The sequence below is a fragment of the Charadrius vociferus genome, unplaced genomic scaffold, assembly GCF_000708025.1.
Source record: "Charadrius vociferus isolate BGI_N301 unplaced genomic scaffold, ASM70802v2 scaffold411, whole genome shotgun sequence".
In the NCBI taxonomy this organism is placed as follows: Eukaryota; Metazoa; Chordata; class Aves; order Charadriiformes; family Charadriidae; genus Charadrius; species Charadrius vociferus.
In genome coordinates, this window is record NW_009646935.1 from 3,372,200 (window position 1) to 3,391,150 (window position 18,951).

General features: G+C 45.5%; 1 protein-coding gene across 1 annotated transcript in view; it reads left to right on the forward strand.

The window, feature by feature from the left end:
* The window catches only part of SYNDIG1 (synapse differentiation inducing 1), a 57,549-nt gene extending 51,793 nt beyond the window's left edge, over positions 1-5,756 (forward strand). Inside the window, exon 3 of the mRNA XM_009894835.1 lies at positions 5,598-5,756. Coding sequence (XP_009893137.1) covers positions 5,598-5,756 — 159 coding nt within the window. The remainder of the gene's footprint in view (positions 1-5,597) is intronic.
* The last annotated feature ends 13,195 nt before the right edge of the window (positions 5,757-18,951 follow it).

Below are 18,951 nucleotides of genomic sequence, written 5' to 3' on the forward strand. Positions count from 1 at the left end.
GAGCCATGCCTGCTCTCCAGCATCAGCGAGATGAGGCAGGATTAATAATTGTGATCAATGTGTTTCTTGTTTCCAGATACAACGTACCAGGAGGTATTTTGTGCGTATGATATATGAGTCACTATGGGATGTAGCAGGATTTTTTGGCCTTGCAGCTGTGGAGGTACAGTATTCATCTTCTCTCAGCTTATAAAACATGCAGCCCAGAGACATGATGAATATGTTTTGCAGAAGCTCAAATGGAAACTCCAGGGAAGTGCCTTGAAAATGTTTCGAAACAACAAGACATTCATTTTGTTAGTTAAACAAATTAAGATAAACCTTCCAGATCTCCTTACCCCTTCTTCCCCTGCCCCTCCTCACTTTCCTGGCTTACTTCCAGAGCCTTTAAAGAGAGGATTGATTGGGGGCTGGTATTTGCTCAAGCCCCTCTTCTCAGTTTTGGAGTACCCAGTCTTCATTAGAACCTGGCTGGCAAGTTGATGGTCATGTCTGGGCATCCAGAGGACACAGACCAAGGGAAAAACAGGAGGCAAGGGTAGTCCAGGGATCCAGACCCTTTGCAAGAAAAGTATCTCTTCTGGCTGTGCAGTGAGGGAAGTTGTCTGGTGCTATGCGATGAATTATCCCCCACTCATAATTCATCCCGTGTCTTGCACTTGTCCCCTGCTCTGTTTATCAAACCTGTTGGTCCCGCTGCTGCCCAAAGACTGTATTAAATTGGTTCATCAATCATCTGGCTGCCAGCCACAGTCTTGCCAGGGAAGGGAAGAAGTGAATGGATAGAAGTACCGTAAAACTCCACAGATAATATAATTTCGATTAGGAATAGTGCTTACTACTGCAGCCACTTTTAAGCCCATTAGAATAGCTGTTTGTATTCCTTAGTACTTAAATTAAGGCACTTAGCTTGAAGAGGCTGTAGGGAATCAAGCCCTTTGTTAGTACGGCATTTGGATCTTCATTCTTGCACCAGTCCTGGCTGTGTTACCCTCCGGAGTCAAGCATGATGGGCGAGTTAATGCCAGCTAAATATTCAGCCCAGTAATATTCATAGCTGGGGCTTTGCTCTTCAGGGCAAAGAAGTAACACAAGAAAACCTTGCTTTAGTGATTTCAGAGCTGAGTCTGCGAAGAGGAGCTCAGAGAAATCCATTTCCAGGCTGGGTATGAACAGCTGGACAAACAGTGCCTTTGTACCACTTGGCACATCAAGACCCTGGGGCTTGGCAAGGGCCCTGGTGGTACACGATACCCCATTCCCACCTCTAATTGAGCAGAAACACCTGGATGGATGCAGGGGTTTGTCATCTCAGGCAAGGCTTCTGCATAGACTGGGGCACCTGTGGCACCCAGGGCTGCACAGAGCATCTCCATCACAGGTACTGTGGGCATCCAGGATGGGGATGTTTGGTGGAAGTGAAAACAGCATCAGTCTAACGCATCCTGCCTCGCACTAGTGTGCAGACTAGCACACCATAAATGTGACCTCATTTTTAACCAAAATTTGATGGGGTGTTTTCCTTACTCAGTATATTTTTGTCTGAAATACTTTTTTTTTTTTTAAATTAGCTAAAATGGAATTTTTTTTTTTCTTTTTCTGAGGAATTTTACCCACAGTGGCATTGTGAAAACATGCATTGTTTGGCCCAAAACCACATGTTAAAAAGGAAGACTGAATTTGTTTTGATGCCTGAGGTCTCGGTGCTGTGGCTGGCAGCAATTACCAAGAAGGGACCGCAGAAGATATCACTCTCTTTACCTGTGCCTGGTTTGGCCCTGGAAGCTTGAATTGCTGCATCTGCTTGTATGTCTGCGGTGTTTGATTGTGGGATTAGGTGGCCAGTCCTTCTAAGTAGGCAAGTTTGATCTTTCAGCTAACAGACACAGATGCTAGGAAGACAAGTGAACAGCCTGACCGCTGTCTGCAATTAGATGTCTTTCTTTCTTTTTAGGTTTAATGAACATTGTTTTCACCTTTTCTACCACGTCAAGGAAAAGGTGGTGAGACTGGGTCTGACTGGGCTCTGTGACCTACGCAAGACATTTCTTGTCCTCGTTTCCCACAGGGAGTTTGCTAGAGCAGAGGCATCCCTGGTGTGGAAGCCCCCAAACAGATTGTCACTTCTCTGTGTCAGGCATCAAATGGGCTGGGTCGTAAGCTGTTGGATGGCTATCAAAACCAAGGGACTTCCTCAAAGTGCATGGAGATACCAAAGATCTGATCCCTGTTTTAAAAAAAAATCAAGAAAAACTGCTTATTAGTTGCCAGATGCTAACCTTTTAAAATTGGTTTCAATAGCGTTTTGTGTAGTAACTATTTTCCAAATCTATTTAGCTTAAACCTGCAGAAAATTAATTTTCATATAATGACATCGGGGAGTAATGGGATGGTTTTGCTAATTAGGGAATCACAACAAAGAATTTTTTTATTGATAAGTAAATCCTTTTAGACTAGTCTTACACTGATGGAGGGCAGTTTCTTTGTTGATGATTTCTCCATCTCAATGGAGACCTCTCTGAATGGAATAAAGGAGTATTGTCCTTCCTATGTGCCCTTTCCAATGCACTCTACAGTCAGAATTTGATGTAGGATGGATTTGATTTTGCTAAGTCACAAAATATGCGTTATGTTAAAAAAAATAATCCACATTCAGATTAGGTAATTTGTTGGAAACTAGAACTCCTGTGAAGTTGCAGGCCTGTTCACCAAGCAAAATCAAGCTATATCATATCCTGTATCGTAATGCTGCAAAATTCAGCAACTCTGTGGCAGCATGTGACTAATACAAGGTATCTGGTTTGGGCTGGGCTGAACCTTTTAATGAGAAGCTGGATTTTCACCACAGGTCCAATCCTTTCACAAAGGTCAGGGCTGTCCTCAAAGAGCTCATCAAGAAAAAAAGCTGTTCTTTGTGAGCAGGTTTGTCGCTAGGTTGAAGATCCTATCAGAAAAAAGGCTATTAGTGCTTGACAGATCAGCCTTGTGAATCCCTTTGGGTCGCTCAACACATCATTTTGGGTAGATCCGACCTCTTTTATTGAATCCAATCAAGACATACTGTCAAGTTTTCAGATTATTTGACATTTTGGTTAATGGTTTCTTCTCCCTTTGTGTTTCCATCTATTTTTAAGTGAAAAAATACTGGTTTGAAACTGTACAAAGTTTCATTTAAAAGAGGTCAACCCAAAATGCTGCAGAATTTTCCATAACATAACACAACATTTCAGAAATGTCAAATTGAAATGTTCCAGCATTTTCAAACTGCCTCTCCATTTTGGGGTTGAAACTGCTTACCTCAGTTTATCCAAAAGCTCAAATAGCTTCAGTGCTGTGCATTTACCTTCGCCTGCCAAATCTGACCTAACTTCAGTGAACAGGAGCCTCTCTGTTGAAGGCTTTTTATTTAATGCTGTGATGGGCAGCAGATGCTTGAAGAAAATCTTTGAGGAGAGCTGAATGACCAGCTCTTCCTAAAGCTTTCTCTGCTTTCCTTACCAAGACTTTTAAGCAACCCTAATAAATACATCCCTGATGCCCAAAGCCCCTGACATTTTTTGAGAAAGGGCTCTTTTGAGTGTTTGGAGGCCCCAGACAAGAAGCTTATTAAATCCCTGGTCACCCTGGTGAGAGGTCTGTCCAAACATCCTTTGCAAAGTGAGTAGGATGCCTTCCCTATCTAAACTAAAGGACATGACACTAGGTGTAAATCTGGGAATTGTTTATATGTTGGTATTTTGAAGTGATCATTTTCCTCCTGCCTGCAGCCTAGTCTCTTTCGTTTTTAATATGTATTGTTTGACATGGTTTCTGCCTGAAACATTTATAAGGCATTATGCTTAAAAAATTAGGTTGATGAATGAGAAGAGACGGTTCTCCTAATAAAGTCATTGACAGAAAGGCCAGAAGCCTTTTTTTTCAGCGTGGAAGTTTGTCATTTGGCTTCTGTAAATTGCACCAAGTAGCAGGATAGTAAAAAAAAAAAAAAAAAAAGACAAAAATAGAGCAATAGACGACACCAAAGCAGAAAGTATCCCAGCAAATCAAGCATTTGTGGAGCATTAAAGCATTACGAATTCCTCACTCATTGTAACAAGGGAACAAAGGCTGTCTCAGAACTTGTGGAGCTCATATGCATCTACAAGATCTTTCTTGTAGATGACAGATTTGTTACTGGCTGCCAGGTAACCCTGCTGATACCACACCATGGTCTATAAAAATGACATCCTCCTTTCATCGTGCTGCAAGACTGAGATCCACTGAAATGGCATTAGGTGGTCTTGTCAATGGGTAGATCAGTCCTGTCCAATTTTAGCTTTCCTTTGCCTGTTTTGAATAGGGATTTTGCTTTGTCTTGGCTCCTGGCCTCAAAGCTGCCTGGAAGGTGTATGAGAAGAACTGATACTTGAATACTTTTCAAACTCCAGGTGTAACTTTCTGCAGTGGCCATCCTGTTGATGTCAGTGTGACTGTGGGATCATCACAGGAGACAATCTCCACTCAGCTGGCATTCTGCTTTCTGTGTTCATTATTGACAGCTGTAACTACTAATTACTAATTACTAACAAGCTGTAACTTTGTGAGGTTCATTGTCCTCAAGCCTAAATGCCCTGCATATAACTTTGGGAACTGCAGCTGATCAGGTTGAATTCAAGGCACCTGCTTGGGTACTCCAAGCTATATAGAAGATATGACACAATTACCAGAGCTTTGGATTAGTCTTCTGAGCTACTGGGAAGCAAGAGACGCAGCAAGAGACACAAAAGCCATTGTAACAGCATCAAAATGGAAACTCGTCCTCCAGCTGACACATCCATCTGAGTGTGCCACCCCCAGGAGAGAAGACCATGGCTCCAATACCACTGGAGCATGTGCATCTTTCTTCTGCCCTGCTCATACGCATAAGTGTTCATCTGAATCAATGCTGAAGGAGTGTCTGCTGGCTCTGTTTTCCTAGGTGTTTGTCCTGCACTAAAGCTTGGGCCTGGGGTGGATGCAAGGTAACTGGTGGTGTCTGTCCTCTCTGTGGTGGTGAACCTGGGCCAGTCCTTCCGCCTAGGTAGTATGCTCAAAAGCACTGCACTGGCAGGGAAAACTCAGCCTGTCTTGCCCTTGCCCAGGTAAGAACAGATTGAACGTTTCACCTGACTGAGAAGAATGTTTTTGTGCAAGTGGCACATTTAAAGGGCTCTTTACTTGTTACCTTTCCCAGGCAGGCTGGAATCCAGCTACCTCACAGAAGCAGGACTGTAGTTGTGTCTGGAGGGGGCATGGCAGACCCTTGGCTCACAGCCCATCTGTCCACATGCTCAGGGGAGGCTGAGCCACCTCAGAAGTCACTGTGCGTGATGCATAGTATTAAATCCTAGGATATGTTTAGGCTTAAAGGCACTTAAAAATACCACTCGGGATGCCATTGGTTTCATCTCCATCCTAATTGTGCAAATAACTGAATTCAACTAAAAAAGGTATCTGATTTCCAACCAGTTTCCTGTCATATCCCAGAATCACGTTTCAGCCAAGAAATGAGCATCACGTCTTCATTTCCAGATGAAACAAATAAATACATTGCGTTGTTGTTGTTGTGTGTCTTGCAGACAAACAAAGCAGTAGCCAAGGGGGACTTCCACCATGCAAGCTCCAGCTCCCGGCGAGCACTCTTCCTGGCTGTCCTGTCCATCACAATTGGAACTGGCATCTACGTTGGGGTGGCCGTGGCTCTTATTGCCTATCTGTCCAAAAACAATCACTTATGAGCCTCAGGAAAGGGGGAGAACCAGCCACCCGGCGCCTGCACCGCAGAACTCCCCGGCAGATCAGACTGCATGATTTTCCAAAAAGATCAAGAGACAAACAAACACCTTCTGGGGGCAGGTACAGGATAAGATGGGCTTGTGCATTATTGTAGGGTGGGAAGCTGGCTGGGGTGGGGATAGTTCCATCATTTGTGATGCACAAGTCTTGCTTCTCTTCATGAACCCCCGTGCAAGAAAGAAAGAAGGAAAGAAAGAGGGAAAGAAAGAGAAAGAAAAGAAAGAAAAAAAAAAAAGCGGAAGGCAGCTGGGGGAGGTGTGGAGAGGGGTGTTTTGCCTTTGCCTTCTTTGCAATATGGTGTTTACAAGAAGCTGGCAAACTGAGCTGTTCTCTTAATACTTTCTTGGTCACCTGAATTTTGCAGCCAGCATGAGCTTGTGCTTAGTTTGCTTGTTAAGCACAGCACTGAGATCTGGGAAAGCATGGACAGTGGCTGGTTCTCTGAAAGAGCAATATAACGACAGGAGGAAGAATATGTTTTCTTTTTTTTGAATGCAGGACTCATTTGCCTAAGAGTGAAGCTGAGACCTCAGCGTAGAATGGTATTGCCTACTCTTCTTGTGTGGGTAGGTTTACCTGGAGGGAGAAAAGGAAATAAAAAATATTTTTTCTTTCCTATCCTTGTTTTTGGATTAAGATGTGACCCACAGGCCCACCCAATGCAGAACAGCTGAGATTACTGCATGACTTGGCTCCGCAGACTGAGTGTGAGGTCGAAGTAGCATGGGATCCGTTGTAATATGAATTCCTCCATCCAGTCACATCGTGATAATGGCACATTCCTGTGGTGTATTGCTCATCTGGGTTGCTCCGCCTCACCGTGGAGACCTGCATAGCAGTCTATTCAAGAAACCTGGGGGAAAAAATGCAAGCTGAAATACTAATCAATTTTAAATTAAAAATCATGGTAAAGCATGGGAATTAACCAGGAGAAGGAATGCTTCATACATTTCTGAGGTACTGCTCGTACACAGAGCAGTGAAGGAGACCACTCAGATTACAAGCTCACAGCTCATCCGTGGACCAGGGACACAGCATAGCCATGGAGAGATGAGCATGTCCCTCGATAAGCAGTGCAATGGTACATTGTAAGGGAATTGAGCATCATCCTTACTTCACTGACCGAAGCGATACATTTATTTTCTTCTTTACTCCTTCCCCACAGTCACCCTTTTATTTTTTTTGTCTTACAGATGTACCATTTCATCCCACCAAGGGTGTATCAGCATAGATATATATATGTATTTACACATATATATATACAGAGAGAGAGAAACTGATCAAAACAATAAGCATTTTATTATTCACTACCTTGTGTTTTACATAGTTTATTTACCCAAGAATGTCATCAAAGACTTTTTTTTCCAACTCTGTATTGTGTGTCAGCTTTACTCTGGGACATTTTTTTTCCCTCTGTTTTGGGGTTGGCGTTATTTTGGTTTTAACTTGAGTTTTTTTATTTTAGGGGGGAGGAGGACAAACACATCCAAAACTATTTTTCTGCTAGTTATACAGTTTATTAAAACACATGGTATACAGCTGCTGATGCTCCGTGTGACACTTTCTTTGGATGGATCTGAAGCGTTAGTCCGGGTGAAAATTGCCCCAGGACCCTGAGTTCAGCTACCTGCAGAAATACCCATATGGACCATCCCACACTGCACCTGGACCCAAAAGCCTATTGCAGTCACTGACAATTCTTCTTTTGCATTGATTTGTTGGGCTTCAAACTAAGCCTGGAGAGCAGCAATGTACTCGTACTCATCTTCATCAGTTCTCAGCCACCACTCAAGCTGAGGGCCCAGTAAATGCAGGTCTTTGGCCTGGTTGCCCAATTAAGGTAAAGTCAATTCTGTGGTTCTTCCCCTTCAACCTTTTTTCCTAGCAGCTGCCATGGAGGTCCCTTCCCTTTGAAGCAAGGGAGTAGTAAGTGGGCAAGTTAGAGTCCCCACATTGTATTTGCCCCAGTGGGCAGTATCTGGGTTTGGGTAGGTGAGGGATAAGGGCACAATATGCTGCCTCCTTATTCTTCCAGGAGGATGCACAGGGTCTCCAGCTACAGTGCTTACAGCGGGCTCTCCAAAGCAGTGTGTCATGTCTTTAGAAACCAACCTGAGATGTATGTTGCAGTCCTGGCCTCGCACTCCCCTGGAAGACCAGTGGCTGTGAGCACTTTGGTTCACATTTGTCCCATTTCAAACTATTCTTCCCATTCAGGAAGAAGGAGAAGTTTCTTTCTTGGTTGTTTTTAAGGATGGAGTGATGTGTTGCTAGACTTTGATGACAACAATGTCATGTGCACTAAGCCTGGACTTATGTCAAACGTGTATCTCAGTCCAGTTCTTATTTTGCCTCAGTTCATAATGTAGTAACACCTTGTCTGGGGCTAGGAAAGCCCTTATCTAACAAGGAAAGACAAGGACTGGAGATACTGATTATTTATTTAACTTAAATGAAGAGATTTCCAGCTGGGCCTTTTCCACTTTGTTTTTAATCTAAAATAAGCACAAAGACTGGTAGGGGAAGGAGGTGCAGCAGTATGGGGCACATCACCCTCAGCTGCACTCCTAGCAGTACCACCACGGCTATCTCATCTGTGGTACAGCACAGGAGCCCTTCAGGGTCCTGAGAGCTTCAGCAGAGCTGGCTGGTCCTGTGCATTGTGGTGTGAGTATCTCCCTCTGCCTTGTGCTCCTCAGCAGCCGGGTCAAGGTTACGGGGCAGAGACACGGCCCTTCCACGTGGTGCCTCCTGTGTTAGTCAGCTGGGTAGGTGATGTGCATGGCTAGAGGTCCTTGGGAGATACATGTCAATAGGAGGGTTGTCTCACTCAGCCCACAGGTGACATCCAGCATGGGCTCCTGTTATCCATCACCACCATAAGAGCCTTTGGGGGCCATATAAGCCCCATCCAAGACCCCAAAGCTGAGCACTGCACACCTACAACTAATCCATTTGCTAAATAACTCAGATTAAAGTGTGTTTGGGTGTGTTTCATCACAAGAAAGGAGAATGATGATTGAGATTCCAGCTAGCGCTCTGAGGATACCACCCTACCCCTTTGTGAAGACGCGAGATGTGCAGTGAGACCTGTGAGCACACACATTCACTTTAGCAACACACAGGTGCTCAGTGAGCTTGAATTTGGGCAAGGTAACATATTTCAGTTAGGACCTGGTTTTCACCACGGGCTCCTGTGCTTTGTCCCTGACACACAGATCAGCCCAAAGAACCACGCAGCCGAGGAAGTGGATTGCCACGTGTGACATGCTCTTCCCTTATGTCAACATGATTTGCGGGAAATTAGCTCTTTCTCTCAAAGCCTGAACTTTGGTATTGAAGAATAAACTCAGATTTTTCATTTATAAAGGAACTAATATTTCCTAGCCCTGACCTGAATTTAACCTGCAGTTCAAAAAATCAGAAAGCAAGTACAGAGGCTAAGGTCATTATACATGCCCAACAACAACAATAATGTCATTTTTAAACCAATCTTGTGGTTGAGGGGCCTGCCTTATGTTTTTTGATGATGGTTCTGCACGCTGAATATTGCCCTGTAAGGCAAAAGCCAGCTCTGGAGCTAGAAGAAACTTTCCCCCATGGGCAGCCTTAAAAATGCCATAGAGGCCCTTGTACCTAACCTTAAAACTAGCATCCCAAACCGGGGACTGCAGGCTTGTATGTGTCTCCAGCAACCCCCAGGGGACAGTAAACAGGAGCAGCACTGTGGGAAAGACCTGCCTAGTAAGAGCACTCCTGAGAGCATCACCTGGCTGAAAGTTGAGGATGTGCTTCTGTGCTGCACATGCTGGAGCAACCCACCATGCGACGTGGGGCTGGCACTTGGTGTGGCAGTCCAGGGGGGTGAGCAGGGAACATAAAGGGGGCTTGCGTCCCAGGGAGGTAGACCTGGGGCCTCACTTCAGCCCAAAACTGGGATAAAGCTGCCATTGATAGCTTTCACGCCTTAGTATGGGTCCAGCTTGCTGAATGTCTGCAGCATGGGTGAGCCAGGAGCTGGACAGGGACCTGCCTCTTCCTAAGGTAAGTGGTGTTGGCATGGACCGCTGCGGCATCTCTGGCAGCAGAACAGATATAGTCCTTCAAAGAAAAATCTATGTCATGAAGATTTTTCATCCATGAAGACTACTAGAAAGTGCCACTGACACCAGTGCTACAGTCTGAGCTTCTGCTGAGCAAGGACCTGTGAAGCTGGGTGAGACAGGTTTGCTCCTCAGTGTCGGGAAGGTTCTGATGAAGGAGGGAGAAATTTGGAGGAAATGCTGCAGAAGGAGCATTTGACTCAGGGTTTGGGGTTGCCGCATGCTGTCATGTGGCTGAAGCAGAAGAACTGCCTCTGAGCAGGGGCAGCTGGTGACAGAGCAAGAAGGACCATGCAAGGAGGACCACATGGGGTGCGCTGACTAACAGCTTGCAGAAGGATGCATTTGCCTCGGAGGATTCTCTTCCTGCAAGAGTACCTTCTGCTCAGCCTGCAGTGGGTGTGAGGAGCTGATACAGCACTTCAGCTGCTGCCTTTCTAAACATTGGCTCTCAAAACACTATCCACGTCACCTCACCACACCAGACTGAGGAGGCAGCTATGAACTACTACCCATCTGAGACACTGAGGCAGCCTGTTGCAGAGACAGACTTTAGAATCTGTCTTTGCTTTACCTGTGCACCTGAAACAAACTTTCTTGTAGTTTTGTGGCGTGTCCTGGGCAAGCAGCCTCAGGCCAGCACACCAGTGGGGCCATCCCAGCAGAGAGGGGTTGACCCTTACAGAGCTGGAGGAGCAGAGCGGATGACTGGGGTGACCTTGCAGAGACGTGTGGTTTCACAAGAAGTCAGTGCACGTTCACGCACACACAAGGAACATCAAACGCTTTCAGGTTTGCAGGCATACATGGCCTCTCTGAAGAAAGAGAGGCTCACCCTGATTTTGGGTGTGCTACATATGTCACCATCTGCAGTGATACTCCTGGAAGATGCCAGCTATGGAAATAAATTTTACTACTGCATACCAATACCTCTTTCCGCATCAACCTGGGAGATGTGTGAAGTCCTGCCATCCTGATGGGCCCAGCTAGAAAGAGCTGAGAGATGCGTTGCTTAGGCACTCGTAAGATCTGAGAGCAAGAGGAACAGCGAGAACCAAAGGTAAAAGTGGTGCCTTGGGCTGCCTATGACCTTGTTTGATGTTGAAGAAAACCTTAGGCTGGCAAAGTCAGAAAACAGCTTTTCAAACACACATGGAGGGATTTCTAGCTTTTTTTCAGCAGCAGAAGGGAGGAGGGTCTGTGTGCAAATGAAATCACAAGTCCCTGTTGCTTAAGCTGGAAACACAGCTCCGAAACTGGGCAGCCACGTGAGATCCATGTCCTTTTATTCACAGAGCACAGCCTGTGTCACACACACTGCAACTGAAACCACACCACCAGTTTTTGTTTTCTGAGTACCAGCTCCAAACCACTACAGGCCACAGGCTGACAAGCGCTCCACTGGTTCTGGTGTATCACAAATAAGCTGCCTCTTTGTCTTTCCACATATAAGCTCTGTGTCAGAGCAGGTCCCACCTGCCCTCCCCCAGCCAGAATAAATCTGGCATGAACTTTCTATTGTGGGCTCAGGCACATTTGGCAGAAAGACCAGTATGTGCATCTGCCTTACCCAGGTGATGTTGATATTTCTGAGTGATGCCACAGTGTACAAACCTGTATGAACTGGGAAAGCACAGTCAGATAGAGGGATATCTTCATAAATTGCCTTAGCAATTACTCCTGCTGTTTAGAGCCATCCCATTCAAGACTGGCTATGAAATGTTGTCAGCAATTGTTGAACTAAGAAAGCACTCTGCAGACAATGATTATTCATTGTTGGCTGCCTGTTGCTGATGGTTATTCTGTTTGTAACCCCTCCTTTGGGAAAAGAAGGGTTGTGTGACCAGGGAGGAGACAGGGATCCTACATCTGCTGTGAATGATGAATTGGAAGAAGTCAGGAGGAAGAACTGACATGTAAAGATAGACCCTTGAAAGCTTACTGATCTGTAGAGGGGCACCAAGAAAATTACTCTGGGTGTTTTTCTTTTTCAAAGCAGCTTTTTGAAACTGAGTTAACATACCTATCATTCAGTTCAGGTCGAACATGCCCCTTAAACTTACCTGTTGCTCAGAAGCCATTGCTCCTTTTATGCTTTCTCTGGGCTTAATGGCAACTTTATTTTTAATAAACATCACTTTTGGGGTAGCAGAGTGCTCTTCCCTCCTATGTTTGGACACAGGGAGATCCTGTTTAGTTTACAAAAGAGCTCTGCCATGCCAGAGAGAGGGGAGAGAAGTCAGTCCCCCAAAGACCAACACTGCCTCATAGCTTCCCTCCCTTTCTGAAGTAAAACCTTCATCCCACATTGGCTCAATCAGGAGGTGTCAAAGAAGTGGCACTGATATCTTTACCAGATGACAAGCTGTAGTGATAGCTGAGATTAACTACAAGGAAAAATATCAAGCTGTAAAGTCCAGGGTCTGAAGGCTCCAACTTAATCGTATAATGTGGGATGTCATTGTGGATTAACCTCAAAAGATGCATGGGGAGTGCTGGAGACTTACGGAGAGGGAAGAGAAAAAAAACCCTCTTTATGAAAGTCTCAGAGCTCAAGGGAACAGAGAGACTCTCAGCAAATATGTGCTGGGTCAGAGACTAATTACACATTACATCTGCCATCTGACAGGATTTCATAACCCCCTGATACCTCCATTGATTTTCGGTGCCTTCATTTGGGAATCTTCCTAACCTTGAGCATTTTTTATTGCTCTGTCAGTCTGAAATGAATTTCTCCCATCATCCACGCCGCACCCACCACATGGCTAGTTTGCAAGAGCTCCTGTTGAGGCAAAATGAGAGCATAGCGAAGCTGCTTGGGACCGTCACTGTACACCAAGGCTGGAAGAGATGGGGGCAGACACCAGCCTGCCTGCCCGTGGCAGTAGCAACCACCTTTTCTGGGCTGGCTGCCATGCCTCCTTCACAGCTTGGGAAATGCCACCTGGGGAGCTGCAAGGGAAATTCGCAGGCAGCCAACAACCAGCGGCTCCTATGTAATCTCCCCTTAAATTCTTCCTGCATCAGCGCATACAGTGATGGCTGGCCGGAGGGTGTTTCTAACCTGAGGGACTTCTTAATTTAGTAAGAATTTTCAACAGAACTTGACAGAGGGTGTGGACATCTTTAATACCATTAAGTGCCTGTAAACTTCACAGTAAGGAACACTGCAGCAGAAGAGGTGTACCCAATCACTCCCCAGAGAAAAGGCAGAAAGAGAGTGTGCACTGTGTATTACACATCAGAGAACACACACTCAGGCTGCTAAGAGCCCCAACCAGTGGTGGAGCTTCTGTCAGAGCGCACAACAGGCCATGATACACACAGTCTGCTTGAGAACAGGTTTCATTAGTCTGAGTTCGTTACACTTGCCTGTTAGCAACACAAGACCACAGGGTGAATATTTGCAGAAGGGCTGCTCCTGGGAGAGCTTGTTATATGCCTGGGTTCTTCAGAGCAAGAAGTGGTCCAAGTAGCTAGTCCTGGGCTCAGACAACTTCAAATCCAAGCCAAGAGGCAGAGATGGAGATGGATGACAAGAACAGTGTCAGTTTTCTCAACTAAAGCAGTCCAGCCCTTTTCAGCATCCTGCACCTACTCTGCCTTCTGTATCAGGCCAGCACAAAGGATGCTCTTTCCCCGCTGCGTGGCTTTGCTCACAGCTACTGCATCACCAACACGGTGTGGTTCCTCAGGCAGCCTGGTCACTGCAGCCTGTGGTCCCACTTCTCTTTTGCAACACAGAACATTGGGGTTTGCTTCAGACATCACGGGCAGGACTCAGTGTTGCAGACACCAGGATCACAGCTGTGTCAAAGGAACGAAAGCAGGAGCTGCCAACACTGTTGCAGTTCATGGTGATATGGTGAAGACAAAATATGTCTCATATTTATTGATCATGAGGCAGCTCTGATGACCCTCCTGCGTGCAATGGTGAGAAAGTGGGTGCTACTCCTTCGTGCCATCACATTTCCTTCTTTGAGCATGTCCAAGTGTACTTAGGACAGGCTGCTCTAGCCATTTCATGGTATAGCTGTCTGTGGAAGGAAGCAGAGGGGTGGGAAAGGGCTCTGGGAGACAGATTTTATGAGGTGGGAGGTAGGAGGGAATCTATGATTTACCACATCCAATCTATGTTTGCACACAACCACAGTCCCCTATGCCTGGGGAGAAAGCCACCTTCTCTGGGCCAGTAACTCTATGGTGGGCTGTTTTGCAGTAGCCAACATACACACACACACCCCCCCCAAATTAACAGCCTGTGCATGTGCAAAGGTAAAGCACCTGAAGTGATGCACCAAGTGGGTTACAGTGGCCTTCCCTTCCCAACACAAGTTCAGGTATTTGCATACCTCTCAGATTGAACTTGTCCTTCCAGGAAACTCAGAGGTGTTCCCCCTCTTTCAGACTCATGCCATTTCTTAGTGCAATATATGTACACATACATGTGCATACATACACATACATACATGTACACATACACGTACATGTACACATACATGTACACATACTTATCTCACATATATGTATACATGAGATACTGAACAGAAAGACACAGAGAAATCAATTGACTTGTTCTCCATCAAGGAGAATGCTGAAGAGGATTTCAACAGCAAAAAAACCCTAACAGGAATCATAGAATAGTTTAGGTTGGAAAGGACCTTGAAGATCATGGAGTTCCAACCCCCCTGCCATGGGCAGGGGCACCTCCCACTAGACCAGGTTGCCCAAGGCCACATCCAGCCTGGCCTTGAACACCTCCAGCGATGGGGCCTCAACAACTTCTCTGGGCAACCTGTGCCAGTGCCTCACCACCCTCAAAGTAAAAAATTTCTTCCTAATGTTTAATCTAAACCTGCCCTCTTCGAGTTTAAAGCCATTCCCCCTCATCCTATCACTACATGCCCTAGTAAAAAGTCCTTCCCCAGCTCTCCTGTAGGCCCCCTTTAGGTACTGGAAGGCGGCAATAAGATCTCCCCGGAGCCTTCTCTTCTCCAGGCTGAACAGCCCCAACTCTCTCAGCCTCTCCTCATAGGAGAGGTGCTCCAGCCCTCGGATCATCAATACTGATCAATAATCATTTACAAATGGACAACAGATTATGAGAGCTAGGCTTTGCTGCTCCCCTGCTACACGCTTTTGAGTCAGGTGTTTGCTGCTTTTTCTCCCTGCCACTTTTGCCCAATGTATCTTTTGCTGGCATTGGGTGGGGGCAAGCTCATGGGCGTGCATGGAGGCCACACATCCTTAGCAGCATGCTGCCCACTATTTTGCAGCAGAAAGGACCCAGCCCCTGGGAAGGCAGTTCTTGATCCAGCTTGGCCATGGATTCCCTCTATGTGTTTAGATAAGCATTAACAGAGCCTGTACTGCCCTCCAGGGACTGACAGCTCATCTGACCTATCTACCAACTCTCGAGAGCCATCCCATCACCTGAAATCTCTACAAATTAGATGATGGTCTGCATATAGGACCATAGAATTACTCATGTTCGCAGGGACTTCTGAAGGTCTCCACTCTGGCCTCCTGCTCAATGTCCTGTGCTTCAGCTCCCAGCCATCTTGGTGGCCTCCACTCGACTCATTCCAGTTTGTTCCTCTGTCTCTGCATGGGCCACAGAAACTTCATTTTCCCTGTGCAAATCAAAGCAAAAAGACAAAAAGCATGTGGGCTGACCACCTTTTTTGCAGGTGCTCTTCCAGAATAAGTTGCAACTCTTCTCTTTGAATTTCCCCCAAACCGAAGGATCGTTTGGCCACCCAGGGGATTGTGATTGACTCACATTTAGAACTGGGGCCACATTTCTTCATTCTGTCCTAGAATTGGTTTATCCGTTATATTTGAAGAACACCTACTATAGTCCTGGCATATTCATTATTTTCCACTCATTTGAGATGGACCCAAGAGGCAAGACTGATTACAATAAAGAAATAAATGCTCAAATGACCCAATACGTAGGCTAAGCAATATAGATTTTCTTTCAAAAACAGCTTCATGAAGCAACAGCTTGTATTATTACTAAAGTGCTTTGGTTATGAGCGGCTAAACAGCCGTGACAGAATAACAGCCTCATCAAGGAAGTGAGCCATCCTGGAGACCAGAAAGAACATAGGTACAACTGCTATGCTGACATAAAGGCAGTAACATGTATGCAAAAATACTGTGGGACAGTCAGCAAGCAACTGGGGCTCGAAGAGGCTCTCTCAGAGGTCTCTGAAGCATGGGTATGGTCACACAGCATTGTGCTCAACCACCTCCTTGGACCACAACAAGTGGTTTTGGGGGTGTCCCCAGCTGTGACTAGCAGAGGTGGACTAGTTAAACAATAAAATCTCTCATGAGAAGTTAAAATAAAATGGTCTAGTAGAAAAAACACCCCTATTCCCAATGTCTAGATAAGGCAGGACCTTACTTTTCCTCTTGGCCTCCATCCAACAGTTTTCTGTGTTGCAGCAAGGTCTGCACAGTACCTTCAGGTTGGTAGAAAATTCTCCTCATCTCCAACAGTGAAGGTCGGGCTCTGCACATCACTCCCTCCTTCTTTAGCAGTGCCCTCATGTGGGTTGGCTGCAGATGGCAGGCTTTTCTCCAGCTGTGCAATGCTCTGTTGCTCTTATGGAAGGTGCAAATTCCTCCTCAGTCCATGGCTAAGAAAGGCATTTCACTCCTGCTCCCAAGCCCTTTTGAGGAACAGTGAATATCATCCGGTACAGATGCTAACCTGCCAGTCCGGGTGTGATGAGAAGCATCCTAGAGTCAGTGTCCTGTCACCTGGGTCACCCATTCCAAACCCCATGACATGTCTCTGGGATCACACCAGCTGCTGTGTGCCTCACTCCATCCCCTGGGTAACAGACACCACCCCTGTGTAGATTAGGGATGGGAGAAAAACTTTTATTCCAGGGCTTGGTGGTCCATCCCCGAGGAAAAAGTGAGTATGAACTACTGCACCATTCTCTTTCTTCAGGATCTTCTGGCATGCATGGTTAAGGCAAAAGTCTACCAGCATCCCTGTGGGAAGGATGATCCCAGGAATTTTCTGTCACTACTGTTGATTTCTACTCCTCTGTGAAACACTGGAAAGCCAGAAGGGTTTGACCTGTTTGATTTCAGTCAGAAGGCTGGGAATCCCAAGTCCCAGTTCCCTGTGCCCCTGAGGACTGGTCCCAGGGACTATGGGCTCCAGTAGCCACAAGAAGCTCCTGTGCCACTGGAATGCAAGGAGCAAATGTTGTTGGTAGCCAATGGCAACTCACAAAACCGAACCATTAAATAAGTAACCCAAAACATCTCAGGAAGGCTCAATACTTGCTTGAATGTAAGAAGAAAATAACTTTTAAGATGACATCTAACAGTGGCACTTAGAGAAACAGATGGTTAAGTAGAACCTGCAGAAAAAGTTATATCTGAAAGTAATTAGGTGACCTGAGCCTTGAGAACAATGATTGGCGTTGAATTTGGTAGCTGGGATACTGCAAATTCTTGTTATGCCAACTTCCCTCATCACGTCAAAGCTGTGGACACCTTCTTTAACTAAGAAAGGAGACAGACATGAAAATGCAGTCAGTCCTTCATTCAGCAAATTGCTCAATAAACTTTTACATGTTCAGGTAGAGGGGTGCACATATACACTTCGTTGCAAGGCTCCTTTCCATTCCGGAGGGTCAGAAAACACCTTGATAAACCACTGTCAATCACACTGTATGGGCCTGTAGAGCATTGCTCCCACCCTAAACATTACACACAAATATATCTGTTTCTCTCATTTCTTCATATTTTTGTAGGATTCTGGGAAGGAACTGAAGTGAGTCTACCCATTATGACCTATTGTCACCTTCCTTTATTATTTCATTTCATTAATTAGTTCATTTGACCATTTCTGGAGCCTTGCCCATGAACTCTGACCAACAACTTTCAAGCAGCCAGTGACTTGTTGAATCATCCAAAAAAAAAAAAAAGCTCAGGCAACCTCCTTTTTCTTGCTGCCCTCCAAGAAAGAGACCTGTTGGCATACTCTTGGCACACAGCAGCAATTAGAGCTGATCACATTTTCTAATCATTTTATGTTTGCTTAGAACATTTTCCATCAGAAAATGTCATTTAATCAAAAGGAAAGCTTGGCTGCTGGAAGATGCTGGTTCAAGGACATTTTATAATTGAGAAAATAAAAAGCAAAACCCTTTCACAATGGCAGAATATTTCACACTGACCTTTTTGAGATGGAGCACAGACTATTTTCTTTTGAAACTATTTGTCTCTAAAATATTTGATACTGATCAGGCTGCAGTCCAGCTGGCAAGAGCACATCTTGAATTTTCTTTTAATTGAAACTTTGTTTGACAGATCCAAACTGAAATTGTTAAAAATATTTTGTTTGTTTATTTTTTTTGGAGAGAGAACTGCCAAAACGCAATATTTTGTTCTGTTTAGAGCCAGAAACAGATGTTCAGATTGCAATATTACCTATCACATAGGAAGTCCCATTCCTAGAGTTTTATACTTCATTGGTCTGTAGAGAAATTCTCCCTGACCCCATGAAGAATAGCTGCCCTAAGTCCTCTGAACTGAGTAATCTATCCCTGGAAGCACATAATCCTCTTTTTCTGCACTGAAGATCATGATGCTGGAGCTGAAGGTTTAGACACTTTAGCAGACTGATGCACAGATGCCCTCCTCATATAGTAAGGCAGAACGAGGACGGGTAAAACATGTTGAACCAACACAGACACGGTTGCACCAAGAAGAAAGCAGAGCATGTCCCGAGTCATCTGTGTCAGATCTCGGGTGTGCTGTGTGCCCCTGTTCAGCGGGGACGTGGAGCCGGGTTTCTGTTACGACCAGCTGCAAAGGCAGACATGGATGCTTTTACCTTCCTTGTGCCACCGTGGTGCAGACCGCAGGATGGTCTCCTGACACGTTGCGTTGTGCATCAAACTGTGGAAGGGAAGCAAGGACAGCACATCTGGCAGGGAGGCCAAGCCATGTGCCCAGGCTCAGCAACTGGTGGAGAGAAAGGCAGGGACTGGGGAGGGAA